The sequence below is a fragment of the Phycodurus eques genome, chromosome 17 (assembly GCF_024500275.1).
Source record: "Phycodurus eques isolate BA_2022a chromosome 17, UOR_Pequ_1.1, whole genome shotgun sequence".
Taxonomy (NCBI): Eukaryota; Metazoa; Chordata; class Actinopteri; order Syngnathiformes; family Syngnathidae; genus Phycodurus; species Phycodurus eques.
The window spans coordinates 9,919,345-9,937,729 of NC_084541.1; the positions used below are offsets into that span (position 1 = coordinate 9,919,345).

Here is an 18,385-nt window from a genome sequence, read left to right on the forward strand (position 1 = left end):
CTTTAATGTACTGTATACTGTAGTAATACTCATTGGTAAATTTACGTATTCATGTTTTTTTTTTTATCCTATCCTCCATTATTTGCTGAAAACTCACCTGTTTGCATTTATTTGAGCTTTCTTTAATATGCCACAAGATGGCGCCAAAGCCCTGTCAAAATAGGAATTGGTCTAAATGAAGAATGTTGATGTCAACTGAACCAAGTTTTGTATTTCAGGAGGAGCTATGTTTAGCCTGGGTTGGTAGTGGAAGTTAGGCTTCGGCGTCTTTGCCACATGTGACTGCAACCACAATAAGAAACATTTGTGTTATCACTGCGCTCGGCATTCGGTGTCTGTCATGGCGGCAATCCCCGAACCTGTTGGTGGACACCAACGGTGAGGGATGCAGTCAAGCTGAAGAAGGAGTCCTATCGGGCTTTTTTGGCCTGTGAGACTCCTGAGGCAGCTGATGGGTACCGGCTGGCCAAGCGGAATGCAGCTTTGGTGGTCGCTGAAGCAAAAACTCGGGCATGGGAGGAGTTCGGACAGCTTCGAGGAAATTCTGGTCCACCATCCAGCGTCTCAGGAGGGGAAAGCAGTGTACCATCAACACTGTGTATAGTGGGGATGGGGCGCTGCTGACCTCGACTCGGGACGTTGTGAGTCGGTGGGGAGAATACTTTGAAGACCTCCTCAATTCCACCAACACGCCTTCCCATGAGGAAGCAGAGTCTGGGTTCTCTGAGGTGGGCTCTCCTATCTCTGAGGTTGAGGTCACCAAGGTGGTTAAAAAGGATCACACTCTTCAGCCTCCCTGGTAAGGTCTATTCAGGGGTGCTGGAGAGGAGGGTCCGTCGGGAAGTCGATTCTCAGGTCCAGGAGGAGCAGTGTGGTTTTCGTCCTGGCCGTGGAACAGTGGACCAGCTCTACACCCTCGGCAGGGTCCTCGAGGGTGCGTGGGAGTTCGCCCAGCCAGTCTACACGTGTTTTGTGGACTTGGAGAAGGCGTTCGACCGTGTCCCTCGGGGGGTACCGAACCCCCTGATACGCGCTGTTCGGTCCCTGTACGACCGGAGTCAGAGTTTGGAAAGGCGAAGCTCTCAATTTACCGGTTGATCTATGTTACTACCCTCACCTATGGTCACGAGCTGTGGGTCGTGACGAAGAACACAATACGTGACGAAGAACACAATACAAGCGACCGAAATGAGCTTCCTCCGCAGGGTGTCCGGGCTCTCCCTTAGAGATAGGGTGAGAAGCTCGGTCATCCGGGAGGATTTCAAAGTAGAGCCGCTGCTCCTCCACATAGAGAGGAGCCAGATGAGGTGACTGGGGCATCTGATTCGGATGCCTCCTGGACACCTCCCTGCTGAGGTGTTCCGGGCACAGACGCTGGGGACGACCCAGGACACGCTTGAGTGACTACGTCTTTCGACTGGCCTGGGAACACCCCGGAAAAGCTGGATGAAGTGGCTGGGGAGAGGGAAGTCTGGGCGTCCCTGCTAAAGCTACTGCCCCGGTGACCCGAACTCGGATAAGGGGTAGAAGATGGATGGATGGATTCCTTTGGAAATTATTGTGTACCCTTCTGTTGTTTGATAAATTTGAACAATGAAATTCCTCTGATGCTGTGGAAGGTCTCCTCTGCAGACTATTGTGCTGTAAAGCCGTGACAACAACAAATTAATCAAAAGCCTACTAGAACATCAAAACTTTATTAGGGGTCAGGAAAAGCCTATTAGACCATCTGAACTTTATTAAGGGTTAATCAGCGGCACTTTAGTGACAGGTGTGTCCTGACTCATATTTAACATGCGTTTAATGTGATTACTAAATTCTTAACATCTCTTGTTATGCGTGTGTGAAAACCTGTGCAAGCACAAAATCTCAGTTTTTACTTGCCCTCTCAAAAAGATTTACTTTTTCCAATTGAGATGTATAGGTTATTAGTCAAATGAATGGTGGGAAAACTGAAAAATTTAATTTTTCACAAAAACCTGGCATTCGAACAGGGTGTACTTTTTATATACACTAAGTCAGCGTTTTCCAAAATACATTGAGCCAATGCACACATTTACATGAAATTCTGCTGCAAGATTCAGTTCTGTTACCATGTCACTGGCATACACAATTTGTAGTAAATAATTTTCACAAAATGTGAAATTTCCCAAGACAAACCTACTGCTCTCTTGGCAGTTGTTGGGAATCACTGACCATAGTGAAAGTCAATGTAGTGGATAAAATCTCAAAATCACTCAGTCTGAATACTGGTAGCCAACCAGCAAGGATACAGTACTTTATTCGCAAGCAAACAAACGATAACACAAAACAAAAAAAGACTACAACTGTTTGACATGTGGTGTGTACAGTCAGTGCTGGTGAGGATTCTTTGTGTGTGGTGCAGCAAGAAGTCACTTTTAGCACAGTGGAAATTAGAAGAATATCAAGGCAGTTTTTACATCACTCAGTACGAACTATTTTTTAAGCCTGTTTTATCTTTTGATTTTAAGTTCAAAATTCCAAATACATAATGAAAATTGTTGGCATGTAGTCAGTGTTTGTTCAACTGGTTCATACAGGAGTATTAGACAAGTGCATGAAGACAAAAACCTTTCTATACATTATTCACAATATTTACACAGGTGTTTTATTCAGTATGCAAACTTTAGCCCAGAGTCCAATTTAGTGAGGAGTCAAATGCAGCAATGGAGGAGAAGTCGTCTGTGCTGCCGAGCCTCTGTCTAGGACTTGGTTTCCAACAGAGACTTAATATCTTTAATGCCTTGCTCAGCTGCTACGGCGATGATGTGGTCCACAGCCTTCATGTGCACCAGCATCTTTATGATCTCTTTCACCTGATCCCTGTGGGCACAAATGACGGCGTCAATGTGACATGATGATGCAATATATGTTGAAGCTTTATCCAAGAAGACTGCCAAGAATATTATTACAGTATACAGTAGGCTTCAATAGCAAATGGATGTTAGTTTGGTACCCTTCTCAACTTTTAGCCATTCTATTTCCATCAACAGTACACTTAGTCTTAGACTTCAGGCAAGTCAAATTGGGTGAGTCAAACAATAAAATACATCTACCGTATTTACACGACCATAAGGCGCACTTAAAAAAAAGTCTTAAAATTTTCTCCAAAATGGACGGGGCGCCTTATAATGCGGCACGCCTTATGTGTGCACAGAGTTCCAAAATCTGTAAATGTTATAATGTGACTTTGGTGAGGGCTCCGCCTGACTGACTGGGAGCATTTTCTGCCGACACGCTGCTTATAGAGGAAAGGCGGACGTGACTGATGACACCATGCGGACGTGAAAGGGTGCGCCTGAAAGAGGACGCTAAAGGCACACCCCCAGTAGGTATATAGTTCCGGTATGTGTATTGTACAAAACAAAATTGGTTTGGCTAAGGACCCCCGAAAATGGCACCTACGAAGAGACACGCTTACGAAGCACAGTTTAAACTGCAAGCTATCAGTTACGCGGAGGAACATGCGAATCGAGCAGCCGCCGCCGCGAGAGAATTCAAGATCAACGAATCCATGTTTCGCAAGTGGAGGAAGCAGGAAAACGGCATCATTGCTGAACAGCCCCCCGGCAACGAGACTGACTCAATGACGAGAGGGAACCTGGCATGTTTGATGAAGAACTTGCCCAACCAAAATAACGTGAGTACATTGTTAAATACTTCAATAAAAGTACAACCAAACTCAGTTTTGCTCCCACTGCCTTTTTATATACATGCATGCATGCTATCTTATGTTTTAAGCTAGCGTATCTTTTACCATGCCTGCGTCCAATAATACGGTGCGCCTTATGTATGTGTTAAATACAAAAACAGAGACTGCGCCTTTTAATACAGTGCACCTTATGGTCGCGAAAATACGGTATATCAACATTGTGGGCGCTAAGAAATTAAACAGTGAGTTGCACTTTTGCACTGATCCTTTTTAGCGTTTCTTTTGGTCTTCAAACCATCGTAAGAGCCCATGACAGAAAAAAAATAAATAAAAAATAAGCTTAACATTGACCTAAAACTTCAAAAGGTCAAACTAGCAACTTTACATCACCATGAATTGGGACGAAATTCACAAACATCTCACAAAAACTAACCTTGTGCCTCATCGGTGGGTCAGTAAAGGAATCAATGTTTTAAAGTATTTGGTTCTATTTATTTCTCTTTTTCTTGTCTAAGTTTACTTTCGTTTTCAAAATTCACCGGTGTCTTATGAAGTTACTTTTCATGCTAAAATGCTGAGTTCCGGAGCATGCCCTTCAAAATAAAAGTCCTCAAGCTTAAAACAGGACGTCAAGTTAAAACTTGCACATAAATCATTTGACATGATAAAACAGTCACAAATAGCTATTATAACAATACTATATTTTACTTTTAGCTAAATCAATGAATATTAAGTCAATTGGGTTAGTTCCACACACATTGCCTTTTATGTTGATAATGGTTATAAAGAACCCCGAGGCATGCAGAAATTTAAGAAATTCCAAAGGCTTCACACACTTTTTCCTCCCAATGTAAGTCAAGGCACAACTGTACTTGAAAACGGGGCTTAACTTGAATACACTACTTCGGAAGCCGTACGGGGTCTTACTTGGTCACACGTCGCTCGATATCGGACGTGCCCAAGCTGCCGCGGTATAATGAGTTGGCCAAATGGACGAGGTAGCGACACAGCGGCTCCAACTGAGGCAGTGTCTGCTGGCCCTTAAGCCCAGTGAACCATTGCATAGGCAAACAGTCCACCACCTGAGAAAAAGCCAGAAGAGTGAGAGAGAGTTGAGGACCTGACCGCAACACCTGGGGACTAACCCCCCCCAAAAATGACACATCTACCTTCTGGGACTTGTGAACATTGTCCTCACTGGGGTCAGTGGTCTGCAACGCGGAGAGGATATACCTATTCAAAGTGCTGTCTAAAGCCAGGTCCTTTAGACAGGAAGTGGAGACAATCCCCTCCCATTGCAAGATGTTTCTTAACAGCTAAGGAGAGAGGACAGTCATACTATCATAGCGCATTCCAAAGTAAAGAAACCCCCCCACAGACACAGTACCCAAAAAATATTTAGAATTGCCTATAATAACAATTTAAATAACTAACAATTTAAACTATAAATATGCCAAACTATCATTTCAGAATCTTCTTACATTACCCTAAAAAACAAATGGCTTGCAGAGAATTTGATTTTGAAAAAATACATGCACACCTCCAGGATGTCCACTAACAACCCAGGCTTAACGTTATCGTTCTCTCTCAGTCAAGATGCATCAGTTCAATAATACTTTCTTGACACAAATGACTACTTTCCTAATAGACAGGGCTTTGGTGTTATATTGTGGCATCTTAAGGCGGAAAGAGCACAAAAATAAGACAAAGGCAATTTTTTCCACTAACAGCTGAAAACAGGATCCTCAGAAAAAAGAATGTCAATAAGTACATTTGTGATTCCCGAACTGCAAATAGGCAAAGGATTATCTACAAACCTTCACACAAGTCCAGAACTGCCTCTGGTAGAATAAATAGGGACCACCGTTTTTGTTTTCCAGCAAACTGAGCAAGAGCAAAACCACAATAATCGTGAGATATATAATTGTCATAGGTCTGAGGTAAATAACGACCCATTTTAAGCAATAGTGCAGCATACTTTTTGGGGTAGAGGGGTTGGAAGACATCTTCATCCAGTGTCCGCCGCACCCGCATGACGACTGTTCTCAACAACTCCTGACGAATGAAAAAATACAGAATTGATTTAGAATGCTTGTAACAGAATTAAAACGAAGACTATCTACATCAGTGCTTCTCAAATAGTGGGGCGGGACCCCCCGGTGGGGGGGGTCGCTTTGCGATGCCGTGGGGGGCGTGTGAGACCCCGAAGAACATGTTTTGCCATACTAGAATAAAGTGTAATTGCACATCCGCTGCAGTAGATGGCAGTGGTGCTCTCGGTCTCGCTGTTTTCTATTTCAGTGAAATTGATGCACTTTTATCTGTTACAGACTGAAAGCAACTAATAAATGTATTCTTTATTGTAAATTAATCTATATCTTTCTTTTGTACCTTCTTCAATGTTTATAAGAATTAGATTAGATTATCCTTTACATATAATGTTATCTAGAGGTGTACTCGCAAATTTTTTCCTTCTTCGGGGGGGGGGGGGGTCCTCATAACAGAAAACAATTGAGAAGCACTGATCTACATGAAGGTGGTGTTGAAAGTAGGCCTTACCCGTGTGTACTGGTTGTCCCCATGCAGCACAGTTGGGTAACCTTTTATCAGCCTGCGAATAAAGCCCACCAGCCGTGCTGTCTGACTGTTTGACAGCGGGTCCCACGCTTGTTCGGACAACACTGTGCGCACAAACAAACACTTTTAGTGGGCAGCATTGCTATGGCTAACAGTTAAAGTGGAACCTTAAAAGGTCAAACACCGTTCTAGTACAAGTTAATATTGCTGAAGGCGAGTTTACATGTTTTTTTAAATACAACTGTAAAAACTAATTAATAACACGTGGCAGATGCAGTGATAAGTATAGAAAAAGAGCTGCTAATATTTTAGTATTTAAGTTTACTCATTGTCGTTTCAACCATATTGTACTGAGCAGCCAGGACAGAGACCTCAGTACCACTACTGTCGTCCTATTTTTGGTTCTTTGGTCATCATCACTAGACTTTACACCGATCATCGGTTTGATCGGTATCGGCCAATAATTAGCATGTTATGCTGATGTCATAATTTGCCGATCCGATCAATGCTCCGCAAAAGACATTTACTCCGCGCTGCCATCGTGTACAGTATAGTTGACTATAAAGTTAGTTTATTTTTAGCCTTGTCGCGTGTTGTTTGACATAGAACTGTAAATAACTGACAAAAAAAAAAAAAAACATCGGCCGTGTGGGACAGACAACACACGACATTTGGTCTTTCACGATTGTACTATGTCAGACTGCTGCAATAAAATATTGTATTTTGATACAACCGCATCCAGTCTTTTACGATCACTGGGCTTTATCTTGTCAACTCAAACAGAACCGGATACACTCGTTACCATGGCGACGACAACAACAATGATCGCGCCGTGTGTATTATAAGAATAAAATGGGGGGAAAAAAACATGTGCTGGCGGTCACTGGTGCTCGGGAGAGAACTTTAATTCAAGGATTGCTTGAGGTATGTTCACGTACTTTTAATACGATACCGCTCACAAGCAGACAACAAAACTTTATGTAGCCTAGCAAGCTAGCGCGAGCACTAACGGTTGTAGGTAAACATGCCAGCTGTCTGTCGAATCATGCTCTAAGGTTTTGGTGTGTGAGATTTAATTATAATAATGTCATTTAATTACAGTAAGTTTAGCACCCATCATTTGTGTCATGTTGTAATGTTAGTTTGACCTGACTGATTAGAATACATGACCTGAATAGAGAGTACTTTTGTAGATACTCAGTATACAGTACACAAGTATATACAGTCAATGAACAAGTCATTTAAATAGACAAATTGCTCCATCTTGTGATCAGTTTTTTAAACTCACTGATAGGCCCCAAAAACCCTGATCGTGTAAAGCCTCATCATCACACATTGCTTCATAATTTCGTTGCCTTCCACTGTTACGTACCAAAGACTTTTAGTAAAAGGCAGAACAATTACATCTTCCACTCGATGGAAGAATGTTGCCATTCATACAACATAATGGCTTTGTGTTCAAACAGGCCCAGATTTCACACAGAGTAATTAAATTTGTGAGTAAATTGAAACAAGATCATTATTTCAGTATATAAACTTTTAGTTTGGTGGTGTGCTGTGAGATTCTTCTAATGTCAAATAATTGTCTTGGCTCAAAAAACGTTGGGAATATTTTCCAGAAAGTTTTGTTTGGTTTCCAAATTTTATGACCATTAAGGTATCTGAACTTTGGGTATCCAATGTATTTGTTAGTGTCGATACCTGTTAGTTTGGTGAGGACGACCTTCTCAACAATGGCCGGGAGTAGGCCAATGTCGCTGTCTCCTTTTTGCAATGCGCTGTGCTCCTCAAAACCGTAAAAAAGCAGAGACTCAAACCAGAGCATGTATTCAAAATTTGCACATTGCCCCTGGAGAGAAGCAGAAGAAGAGTGGGTTTCAGATTTTGTTCATTGCCAAGTTTAAAACCTAAGTCAAGAACAGGCCTTGCCTCAAGAGGGTTCCATGTGATGAGCTGGAGTCGAACAAGAGGGCTGAAGAGTTTGGGCAGACAGAGGCCGATGTAAGCATCTTTGTAGCACTCAGGGTAGTCACTCCTCCACACTTCAAATTGGGATTTGATGTAGTCCAGGGAATGAAAGTCCTCCACCACATCCTCAAACACTTTCTTACATTCTCTAGTGATACGATCTGGAAGGGAGGACGTTTGCGTATCTGAATGAATTTACGTTTGATCGCCAACAATTTGTCGCGTCTTATCAATGCAACTTTTAATACCGTGCTCCATGCTAAAGCTGGTGATGTCCGTTGACGTCTCCTCGTCATCAGACGACAAGCCTTCTTTGTGCTCTGCCCACTTTCCGTTCTGCTCTCGCGCTTGACGCCGCCGAGCTCTGACAAAATTAAGAACAGCATGAGATGGTGGGTTCAGACTAAACCTTTTTTTATTTTTTCTTACCGTCGGGCCTCTCTTTCTGCTATCCTCCTCTGGCGACTGCTCTCTTGATGCAACGTGCGGTCACGACCGAACGAGTCCAGATTGGGAGCCATGACAGCTTTATCTGCAAGAGACAAGAGCCATGTGAGGGCCAGTTGTGTTATTATGACATCACCCTATAGCTTCACCGCACATTAACATTACTAAACATTTGATTGATATTGACTCAGTTTTATCATCATGCCATAAGATACTCATCTAATAACTGCTTCCAACAATAATATATTTGTTACAAATCCATATCTTTGTACTTGGGATGTGCATTTGACCATGAGGAAAATGAACAATCAATAATTATTTTAGATGGCAGAAAATCAAGCTGAAAAATAATGCAGATGACTTGTATTCTTTAGGCAGCAAATTAGTAAAGACTAAAGCAACAGCACAGCTTCTGGTGACAGCCAAGTAGTGCATACCATTTTCATTATGGGCTCATTACAGGGAGTCCGTGGTTGAGTAGTAAATAAAGTCATAGTAAATATAGCATTGTAAACTGAGGACCCCCAGTAAATCAATTCCACCCAAAAGACAGAATCAATACTATTCATTTACTCTTATGTCCATCCCTCATTTGTATTGATTACTCAATTCCTTTTCACTTACCTGCCTGCAACATATTTGTTACACCCATAGAGGTCACAAGATAACTTTTGTCACCTTTTAACCAAGTGACTTTACTGGCATCCCGCTGACAGCCAGATTCGGTCGTGCAAAACCAGATGATACATTTTTCTCATATATACATGTTCACTCACACAAATCCAAGACAGCTCACACTATTTAAAGGGTGGGAGGGTGGGGGGTGGTGTAAATCCCAACCATACAGACACAGAGCTCGCCCACACACAGAACTAACGAGGCCGTTCGAATGAATCATAAAAACCTTATAGATGGACTGACTTGAAAGGCTTGCAAACTCCGCCGATTCATCTTTTATATCATCCTGTCTTCTCTGGACGAGTCGCGAGGCCCGTTGCCTTAGTAACTGGTGCATGGCAGCCTCCAGCTCCTCGATGGCAGGTACCTGAAACATACGACGCCTTCTGTGACCTCTGAACCACACAAAAGCAGGGCTCCGAGTCACAGGAACGCCTCGCTGCTGTGAGGGAGTGGAGGATTGCGACGTGCAACTTAACAGTGGAGCTGGAATAGTAACAGTGTGGGGTAAAAGCAAATAACTTGCCAACGCTGTGAATTACAGCAAAAGGACCGATGTGCTTTTACCTGACACGCACAATATTCTGGTATACCTAAAGGGATCCATTTACAGTGATAGAGTAAGGTTGGTTCCTATTCCACGCTCATCACTACGTTAAGTGCAATGACCTAGAATCAAAACAAACATTCATGAGTTTAAAAGATGTAGGTTGTGCCATGTAGTGAGTGCTGCAAGACCAACTTTTAAACATGCATTTACAAACCAGCAAATACAATCATATATGATGTGTTGCAATTATGTAGCACCATTTTGTATTATATTCACTTTGTTTACACTTACACATGCAAACTATCGATTCCAACTATATGTACTGTAAAAGAGTAGTGACTATGTACACTCTCTCAACTAACAGCTTCACACATGTGCAATAAGAGGGTATAAAACTCCTGCAAGCTAAATGCAAATGTAAAGGGAGCTGTATTTGAATTAGAAAATAATATTTTATTTAGTTATTATTGTAATGATTAGTGGTCCATGTACAGCACTTTGTTGCAGCAGAAGTTGTTGTCAAAGTGCTCTAGAAATAAAGTTGAGTTGATTAAAGACAATACAGGGGTCCTCGGTTTAAGATTAGTTCCGCTTCTATGGGAGCAAGGTAACCTGAATTTTACACAAGTTGGAACTTGCTGTAGTCTGTCAATAAGCGGGGGTAAAGTCATAGTTGCCACTAATGAGTATGAAAAATAATGTAAATCAATCAAAGGAAAAATAGTGGGTACGGCATAACTGAAGTGTTCTATGTCAGGACCGTCGTAAACAGAGGACCTCGTATAGCCCCTTTTACACTGCTGAAAAACTGCAAATTTTTCCGCCTTTTCCCCTGATGCTATGCTGTGTTAACACTAAAGTTAACCCGACAATTTTCCACATTTTGGGATGTCAGAGCCATGTGCAAGAAAATGTCAGGCCAGAAATGTTTAGTTTGACATCTCACTTCCCCCACCCTGTTGAGTTGAACACTTTTTTTTTTTTTTTTTTTTAAACAAGCATTGTATGCGTCACAACAGACACTGATATCATCCATCCATCCATCCATCCATCCATCCATTTTCTGAGCCGCTTCTCCTCACGAGGGTCGCGGGCGTGCTTGAGCCTATCCCAGCTGTCATCGGGCAGGAGGCGGGGTACACCCTGAACTGGTTGCCAGCCAATCACAGGGCACATACATACAAACAACCATCCGCACTCACATTCACACCTACGGGCAATTTAGAGTCTCCAATTCATGCATGTTTTTGGGATGTGGGAGGAAACCGGAGTGCCCGGAGAAAACCCACGCAGGCACGGGGAGAACATGCAAACTCCACACAGGCGGGGCCGGAGATTGAACCCGGGTCCTCAGAACTGTGAGGCTGACTCTCTAACACGTATCTAATTATGTGTGAAAGGGCACACGGTTACAGCAATTTCTCTCTTTTGCTGGGTTGTGTGTAAAAGGGAAATGCGGATAAATGCCAGGTGCTCTATAACTATGATGCCCCAATTTTGGGGGATCTTTGTGTAAAAGAGGCTAATGTTAGTACCACAAAAACATGTATAACACTGACCATGTTTTTCTTAAGTATATTGAGTAACTTGTAAATTCCTTTTGTAATAAAATCCTTTTTTGGTCACTTAATCATTCAAAATCATCATGTGCTCAGATTGCAAAGACACAAAACAGCTAAGAGCAGATAACAATCTCCCTTACCTTTTCACCGAAACACTCAAGCAAGTCTCCAACATACCCTCGCATCTCTTGCAAGAATTGATATTGATCTGCATTGTCATTGGACGAGCCGTCCAGCTGCAGTATGGCGCTCTCTGAGGCAGCTAGATCTTCCTGGATCTCTGTGAAGCGATTAACGTTGGCGTTGTGGCCTGTACGCATATGACCGAGCCTGCGGACACATAATGACCAGGAGGAGAAAAAAAACGGGAGTAGGAAGTAGGTTACGTGGCCAATTGCTTTCAAGTGCATAATTAGACAAAACAGAAGTCTCAAATGCAGTTGTGGGAATTCTAAATAATTTCTGACCAAAGCAGAGTATGCGGTTAGCTCTGTATGCAGCTTTACGGGGTCTCTGAGACCACAGCACAGAGAAGGCAGCGGCCAACATGACAAGGCTGGTCTTCTACATGACCTACCTATCCTGCAGGCGTTTCTTTACCAGATCAATGGACACTGGGGCTAAGTCACTAACAGAGAGCCCGAAGTGAGCCGAAGCGCTGTCTGCCTGGCCAGGGTGCTTGCTGGAGTGCGGTGGCACCACGCTGAAGGTGAAAGGCATATTGTAGCCAGTTCCGTAAGGCTGAGTATCGTAGCTGTTCTGGTAGTAGGCTGTGGTGTCCTCCGGTTGGCTGCTTGGGACCTGTTCAGGAGAGACAAGACGACGTGGTCACTGTGACTGATGCCAGTGTCACCATGACTTCGGGATGGATAGAATTTATTGAGTACAGATTAATACATCATTGTTAATCATGTAAAATAAACTATAAAGAGGTAGTTACAGTTGTGCTCATAAGTTTACATACACTGGCAGAATTTATGATTTCTTGGCCATTTTTCAGAGAATATGAATGATAACACAAAAGCTTTTCTTTAACTCATGGTTAGTGCTTGGGTGAAGCCATTTATTATCAAACAACTGTGTTTACGCTTTTTAAAATCATAATGACATCAGAAACTACACAAATGACCCTGATCAAAAGTTTACATACCCCAGTTTTTATTGCCCCCCCCTTTAATATCTATGACAGCTTGGAGTCTTTTGTGGTAGTTGTGGATGAGGCTCTTTATTTTCTCTGATGGTAAACTACCCATTCTTCTTGGCAAAAGGCCCCCAGTTCCTGTAAAGTCTTGGGCTGTTTTGTATGAACTGCAAACTTGAGATCTCCCCAGAGTGGTTCAATGATATTTCAGCCAGGAGACTGAGATGGCAACTCCAGACCCTTCACTTTATTCTGCTGTAGCCAATGACAGGTCAAATTGGCTTTGTGTTTTGGATCATTATCATGTTGGAATATCCAAGTATGTCCCATGCGCAGCTTTCGGGCTGATGAATTTGAATAAAATTTCCCGCAAGTATTTTTTTGATAACATGCTGCATTCATCTTACCATCAATTTTGACCAAGTTTCCAGTGCCTTTGTTGCTCACAGATCCCCAAAACATCAGCGATCCACCTCCATGTTTCACAGTAGGAATGGTGTACCTTTCATCATAGGCCTTGTTGACTCCTCTCCAAATGTAACGTTTATGGTTGTGGCCAAAAAGTTACATTTTGGTCTCATCACGCCAAATGATTTTCTTCCAGAAGTTTTGAGGCTTTTCTTTGTTGTTTGTTATAAATGTGATTTTTTTTTATGACATTGGTGTAGCAATGGCTTTCTTCTGGCAACTCGACCAAGTGCCTCCTTATTGTGCATCTTGAAACATCCAGACCAACTTTTTTTTTTTTCCCCCCAGAGAGTCCTGTATATTAGCTGAAGTCATCTGCGGATCTTTCTTTGCATCTCGAACAATTTTCCTGGCAGTTGTGGCAGAAATTTTTGTTGGTTGACCTGATTGTGGTTTGGTTTCAACAAAATCTCTCATTTTCCACTTCTTAATTAGAGTTTGAACACTGCTGATTGGCATTCTCAGTTCCTTGGATATGTTCTTATATCACTTTCCTGTTTTATACATGTCAGTTACCCTTTCCGTGCAGATCTTTTGACAATTCCTTTGCTTTCCCCATGACTCAGAATCCAGAGTTGTCAGTGCAAGTGTCTCTCAGGAGCCCAGAAACTCACCGAACCTTTAGCCACACACTGATTACAAGCAGACAAATCACAGGTGTGGATGGTTACCTTTAGTAGCCATTCAAACCCATCTGTGTCAACTTGTGTGCATGTTATCAGGCCTAAATCTCAAGGGTATGGCTTCATCCAAGCACTAACCATGAGTGAAAGAAAAGTTTTTTTCATTCATATTCTCTGAAAAATGGCCAAGAAATCATAAATTCTGCCAGGGTATGTAAACTTATGAGCACAACTGCATGTGAAGAAAGTGGCATACACACAGCAGCATTCGTGATAAGAATGTAAAAAACAAAACAGAACATCTGCCACTAATCTTTGCATTATGCATTCATTAAAGTTAAAACTGAATGTTTTGAGTCTCCATTTTTCTTCAAGTTTCTTGATTAGACAGTTGAAAATGTTAAGTTACTTAAGACGCTGCCTGTACAGTTTGACCAGAGAACAGAGTACATGGAGTCATATAATGTTTCAAAATCCAAATATATTGGAGGTCGACCAACATCCTTAAACTTTTCCCACATTAAATGTTCCACTGGATTTCTATTGATCATCAAGCAAATTTCATCGAGCTCTTGATTTTGTTCATAACAATTAGTTTAAATGTCAATGGTCTGATATATTAGATTTTCTCGAAGACCATACCCTGGGACAGAAACCACAATTTAAAATTTGGGTCTTGAGTTGAAAAACCTGATATCATGTACAGTCGAAAATATCCATAGTATTTTCTTGACCGCCACTATTGCATCACAGGATAGAACAACTGCTTCAAAAAGGTTTTGCCGTTCAGGAAGGAGCTGTGTGTGGCTACTCACCTGTGGTATGCTGATCCCTTTCCTGATCTGCTCCTGCTCCCACCGGCTCAACTCTTCATCGTGACCCGTATCCAGCGCCTCATCGTCGCTCCCCTCAATACCTGCACGCACGCAACCAACAGTCACGCCACAACGGCAGCACAAGACGGAGGCCAAACACGTCTCGTGAGGTGACGTACCGATCTCTTCAGCGATCTTTTGCCTCTGGGTTTTGTTCCGCACACCACTGAAGCGGATCCTCTTCTCTTCCTGGTCTTCGTCGTCGCTGCCGTCCTGGTCTTCTTGCGTCTGACGTTTCTTGGGGGTTTCCGTCTCCACAAGTGGGGCGTCTCCCCCCAGCTCTCTGGCTAGCTGTCGCCGCTTTCTGGCAGCATGAATGAATGCTGCATCAGGGATCTCACCTAAAGGAACACATAGGTACCGAATAGGAAATGTAGTTGAATGATGGAAACAGTACAATAGAGCATTGGTTCTCAAACTTCTTGGGTCCACGAACCCCGAACAGGGGAGAATTATTTTCAAGGACTCCCTCATAATCCTAACGCCAATTAAACATAACTACCTATTTGTACTTGGGTTTGGAGCGTACTCGGTAAAATAGAGGACTGTTCGGTACGCTCTGCACGGGCGAATACGGACTCATGGAACGCCATTATTCAGTTTTGCAATTAACTTTGCATTGATTCTGTGTGTATGTGCGTTTCTACCAGGGAAGATAATAAAGGCATTATCTAGTCACTGTTGCATGTCCACACAGTATTGGTGCACCGATTGGCATATGTTGGTATGAACTACACACAAAAAAATTCTATGAAATAATTTGTTGCACTTGAAAAAAGGCCAATAGTTAAACATATGAAGCAACATGGTACCAGGTCTCAGAGTACTGAGGGAGGAGAGCGTGTTGAAAGTGGCTCCAGTGTTGTTGCTGCTGCTGCTCTTCTGTACTTGACTGCCTTTCGCCTCGTCAGCACTGTCAACCTCCATTTCTTCCTCACCATGCTCACTGCCCACTTTGCTGACCACTTCTTCTTTGACGGCAACGACAGGTTGAGGCACCGCTTCTATGGAGCACAGGGAGAGATGAGTTAAATGGACAATGTACTGCATTTAAAAAAAGACGCAGAAACAGATGTGCTAACCACTACAGGTTACCGTGCTGCACCATTTTAGGCTCTTGACTGGCCAAATAGTGCTTGACATCCAGCCAATAAGTATATTCATATTGTCACATTTTCCTTGACTTTTCAGTGAACGTAGTGTCAGTAAATGGTGCAAATCGTGTAATGCTGTTGACTTCCCCCACCTGTTTTAACGACACCACCCTTTTCCAAGTCCTCCTTGTACTCTTTCTTCAGCTGCTTGACTATTTTCTTGCTGTGATTGGACTTCTTCACTCGGAAGACCTCTGGTCCTTCTGTTCGTAGTCATGTTGGGTCCCATCCCATGTAATCATGTCGCAACAAAAGGAGAAGACAGTTCAGAAAGTTTCCCAAATCTGATGCAATCTTGTTCATCGTCAGACAGGTGAGTTATTTATTACTTTTGGTGTAATGTTATAAAGAAGAAATAACTATTTGTATTGTTAGGGGAGATATTTTTATATGTATTTAAATGGTTATAAATGTAAAATAAAGTATTCCCCGATTGTTTCCTGGAGATACAGACTGAGCCCTGCCCCAAATACCAAACAAACGTAACTGATGCTCCCTCAAATGTTTACAGCGGCCTATATCAATAGTTTTCCATGGTAAAAATATCACAAGCAACAAGCAGAAAATACTATAATTTCAAAAGCATCTTATATCCATCCATTTTCTTTACCACTTATGCTCACTCGGGTAGCAGGCTGCAGGAGCCTATCCCAGCTATCTTCGGCCGAGGGGCGGGGTACACCCCGAACCGGTCGCCAGCCAAGCGCAGGGCAAATAGAGACAAACAACCATTCAGACTCACATTCACACCTACGGCCAATTTAGAGTCTTCAATCAACCTACCACGCATGATTTTGGGATGTGGGAGGAAACCGGAGTGCCCGGAGAAAACCCACCCAGGCACAGGGAGAACATGCAAACTCCAGACAGGGGGACCGGGATTTGAACCCCAGGCCCCAGAACTGTGAGGCACATGTGCCAACCAGTCGCCCACCGTGCCGGCAGGATCTTACATTTGGAGAAAAATGCACCAGAAGTGCAAGGATGCTGGCGTGTCCCACATCGCAACCCATAAAAAAAATACCAATTGTCAAGCAGTAATGAGCCAGTCATTTGTTTGCTTGAGCATTTTTTCCCCTTTACATTCATTTTTTTTCTCCATTAGCCTACCGTGTTATATTTCTCAATTAAAAAACATTATATTGCAGTGTTTTGAGGGGGCCGGAACAGATTTATAGAATTTCAATTCATTTCAATGCAAGTCCTATTAAATTAAGAAACGAGCTTGATCACTGAACGAATTAAACTCTTACTTCACGATACCGCTGTACTTCCCTTACACCAATTACTACTTTCCTATGAGCCTGGGCTTTGGCGCCACCTCGAAGGAATCATCAGAAAGTTTTCAATTGAATACCAAGCTTTGTGAAAAACGAAAGACGAATAAGCGGGGATTCATTATATGAAATTTTTCATCTAACAAGTATTTTACAGTTAGGTGGCACTTAAAACAAGATTTGTCTAGAAATTGTGAGTAGTCAACCACAGAGCACACACCATGGTCACGTGGTCTTTTTTTGCAGCCTGTCGTCGAACGAATTGTCCCGTTACATAATAGTTTGTGGGCATTTGTTATTGATATAGATTATAATTATAACGTAGAAATAAAATAGGCTATCAATGTGGAAAATGGCGGCACATGGCTCGTTCGCTAGCCAAAATGAACGCCGGTGCGGTACCTTCTTCTTCGTCATCGTCGAAACTCAGTAAACTGCCTTTCGTGGGTCCGAGCACCGGAGCGCTCTCTTTCCCTTTTTTGTCTCTCCTGACGTCTTTTGGGCTTTTGAAATTTGCCCCGAAGCCATTGCTCCTGGGGCTTAAGCTAACGTTGTTGTTGCCGCTGGACGTCTCCAGGAACGGGACTTCCTCCAAAACAGGCCCGAACAACGTCGACGCCAGCATCGGCTGCACATTCTCCTCCCGCTCGTCCTCGTCGGACTCGTTCCTTCGTCTGAAATTTGCGCGTTTGATCCTTTTAAACATTTTCGTTATCAGCGGTGATCAACCATGCTTAGATTAACGATACACTTCGATCAAATACGGGTGAATGGACATCCATTCTCCTAACAAGCCATTTTCTGGTCAAGTGCCTTTCTTCTTCGTTGTTAACTTAAAATGTGACTGTTTTAGTGCCTATAATTGTTATTACTCCCCCTACTGCTCAAAACTAGTATGTGCATTAGTCAGATACAAAAGGATATGCTGTGCTGAACTGTACTGTACGTCACAACCATTAATGTTATACCATTAGACATGATAAAAATTTGCAGTCAAGGCAGCACAGTGGACTTAATAGTCTGCCTAATACTTTTTAGGTTGTGGGTTTGAATCCCGGCACCGGCCTTCCTTGTTTGGGCTTTTCGTGTTGCATGGGATTTCTCCAGATCCCACGTGCCAGAAAGAAAAAGATAAACTGATAAGTCGACTTTCAGCTTTCCATAGCTGTGAATGTGACTGTCAACGGTTGTTTGTCAATATGTGCCCTATAATTGGCTGGCGACCAGTCCAGGTGTTTGTACCCCACCTCTCGCTCAAGTCAGCTGGGATAAGTTCTATCTCACATGACCTTAATGAGGACAAGTGCTACAGAAAATGAATGGATGGAAAAAGTCACTTATTTCAGTAGTTCAATTAAAAAAGGGAAACTTGTATCATGTACATAAATTGAA

The 18,385-nt window shown here is 42.7% G+C and overlaps 1 protein-coding gene across 1 annotated transcript; it reads right to left on the reverse strand.

Annotated features, from left to right (window-relative positions):
• Positions 1 to 2,243: 2,243 nt before the first annotated feature.
• Positions 2,244 to 17,812, reverse strand: paxbp1 (PAX3 and PAX7 binding protein 1). Its single transcript, XM_061702490.1, has 18 exons — positions 17,396 to 17,812; positions 15,809 to 15,919; positions 15,375 to 15,566; positions 14,682 to 14,903; positions 14,503 to 14,603; positions 12,033 to 12,256; positions 11,596 to 11,785; positions 9,587 to 9,710; positions 8,648 to 8,750; positions 8,467 to 8,582; positions 8,180 to 8,379; positions 7,952 to 8,099; positions 6,233 to 6,354; positions 5,652 to 5,728; positions 5,491 to 5,557; positions 4,843 to 4,989; positions 4,601 to 4,755; positions 2,244 to 2,844 (listed from the first exon to the last, which is right to left on the reverse strand). Exons 1-18 carry the CDS (start codon positions 17,697 to 17,699, stop codon positions 2,724 to 2,726), a joined length of 2,724 nt encoding a protein of 907 aa, XP_061558474.1. The 5' UTR covers positions 17,700 to 17,812; the 3' UTR covers positions 2,244 to 2,723.
• Between the last annotated feature and the right edge of the window lie 573 nt (positions 17,813 to 18,385).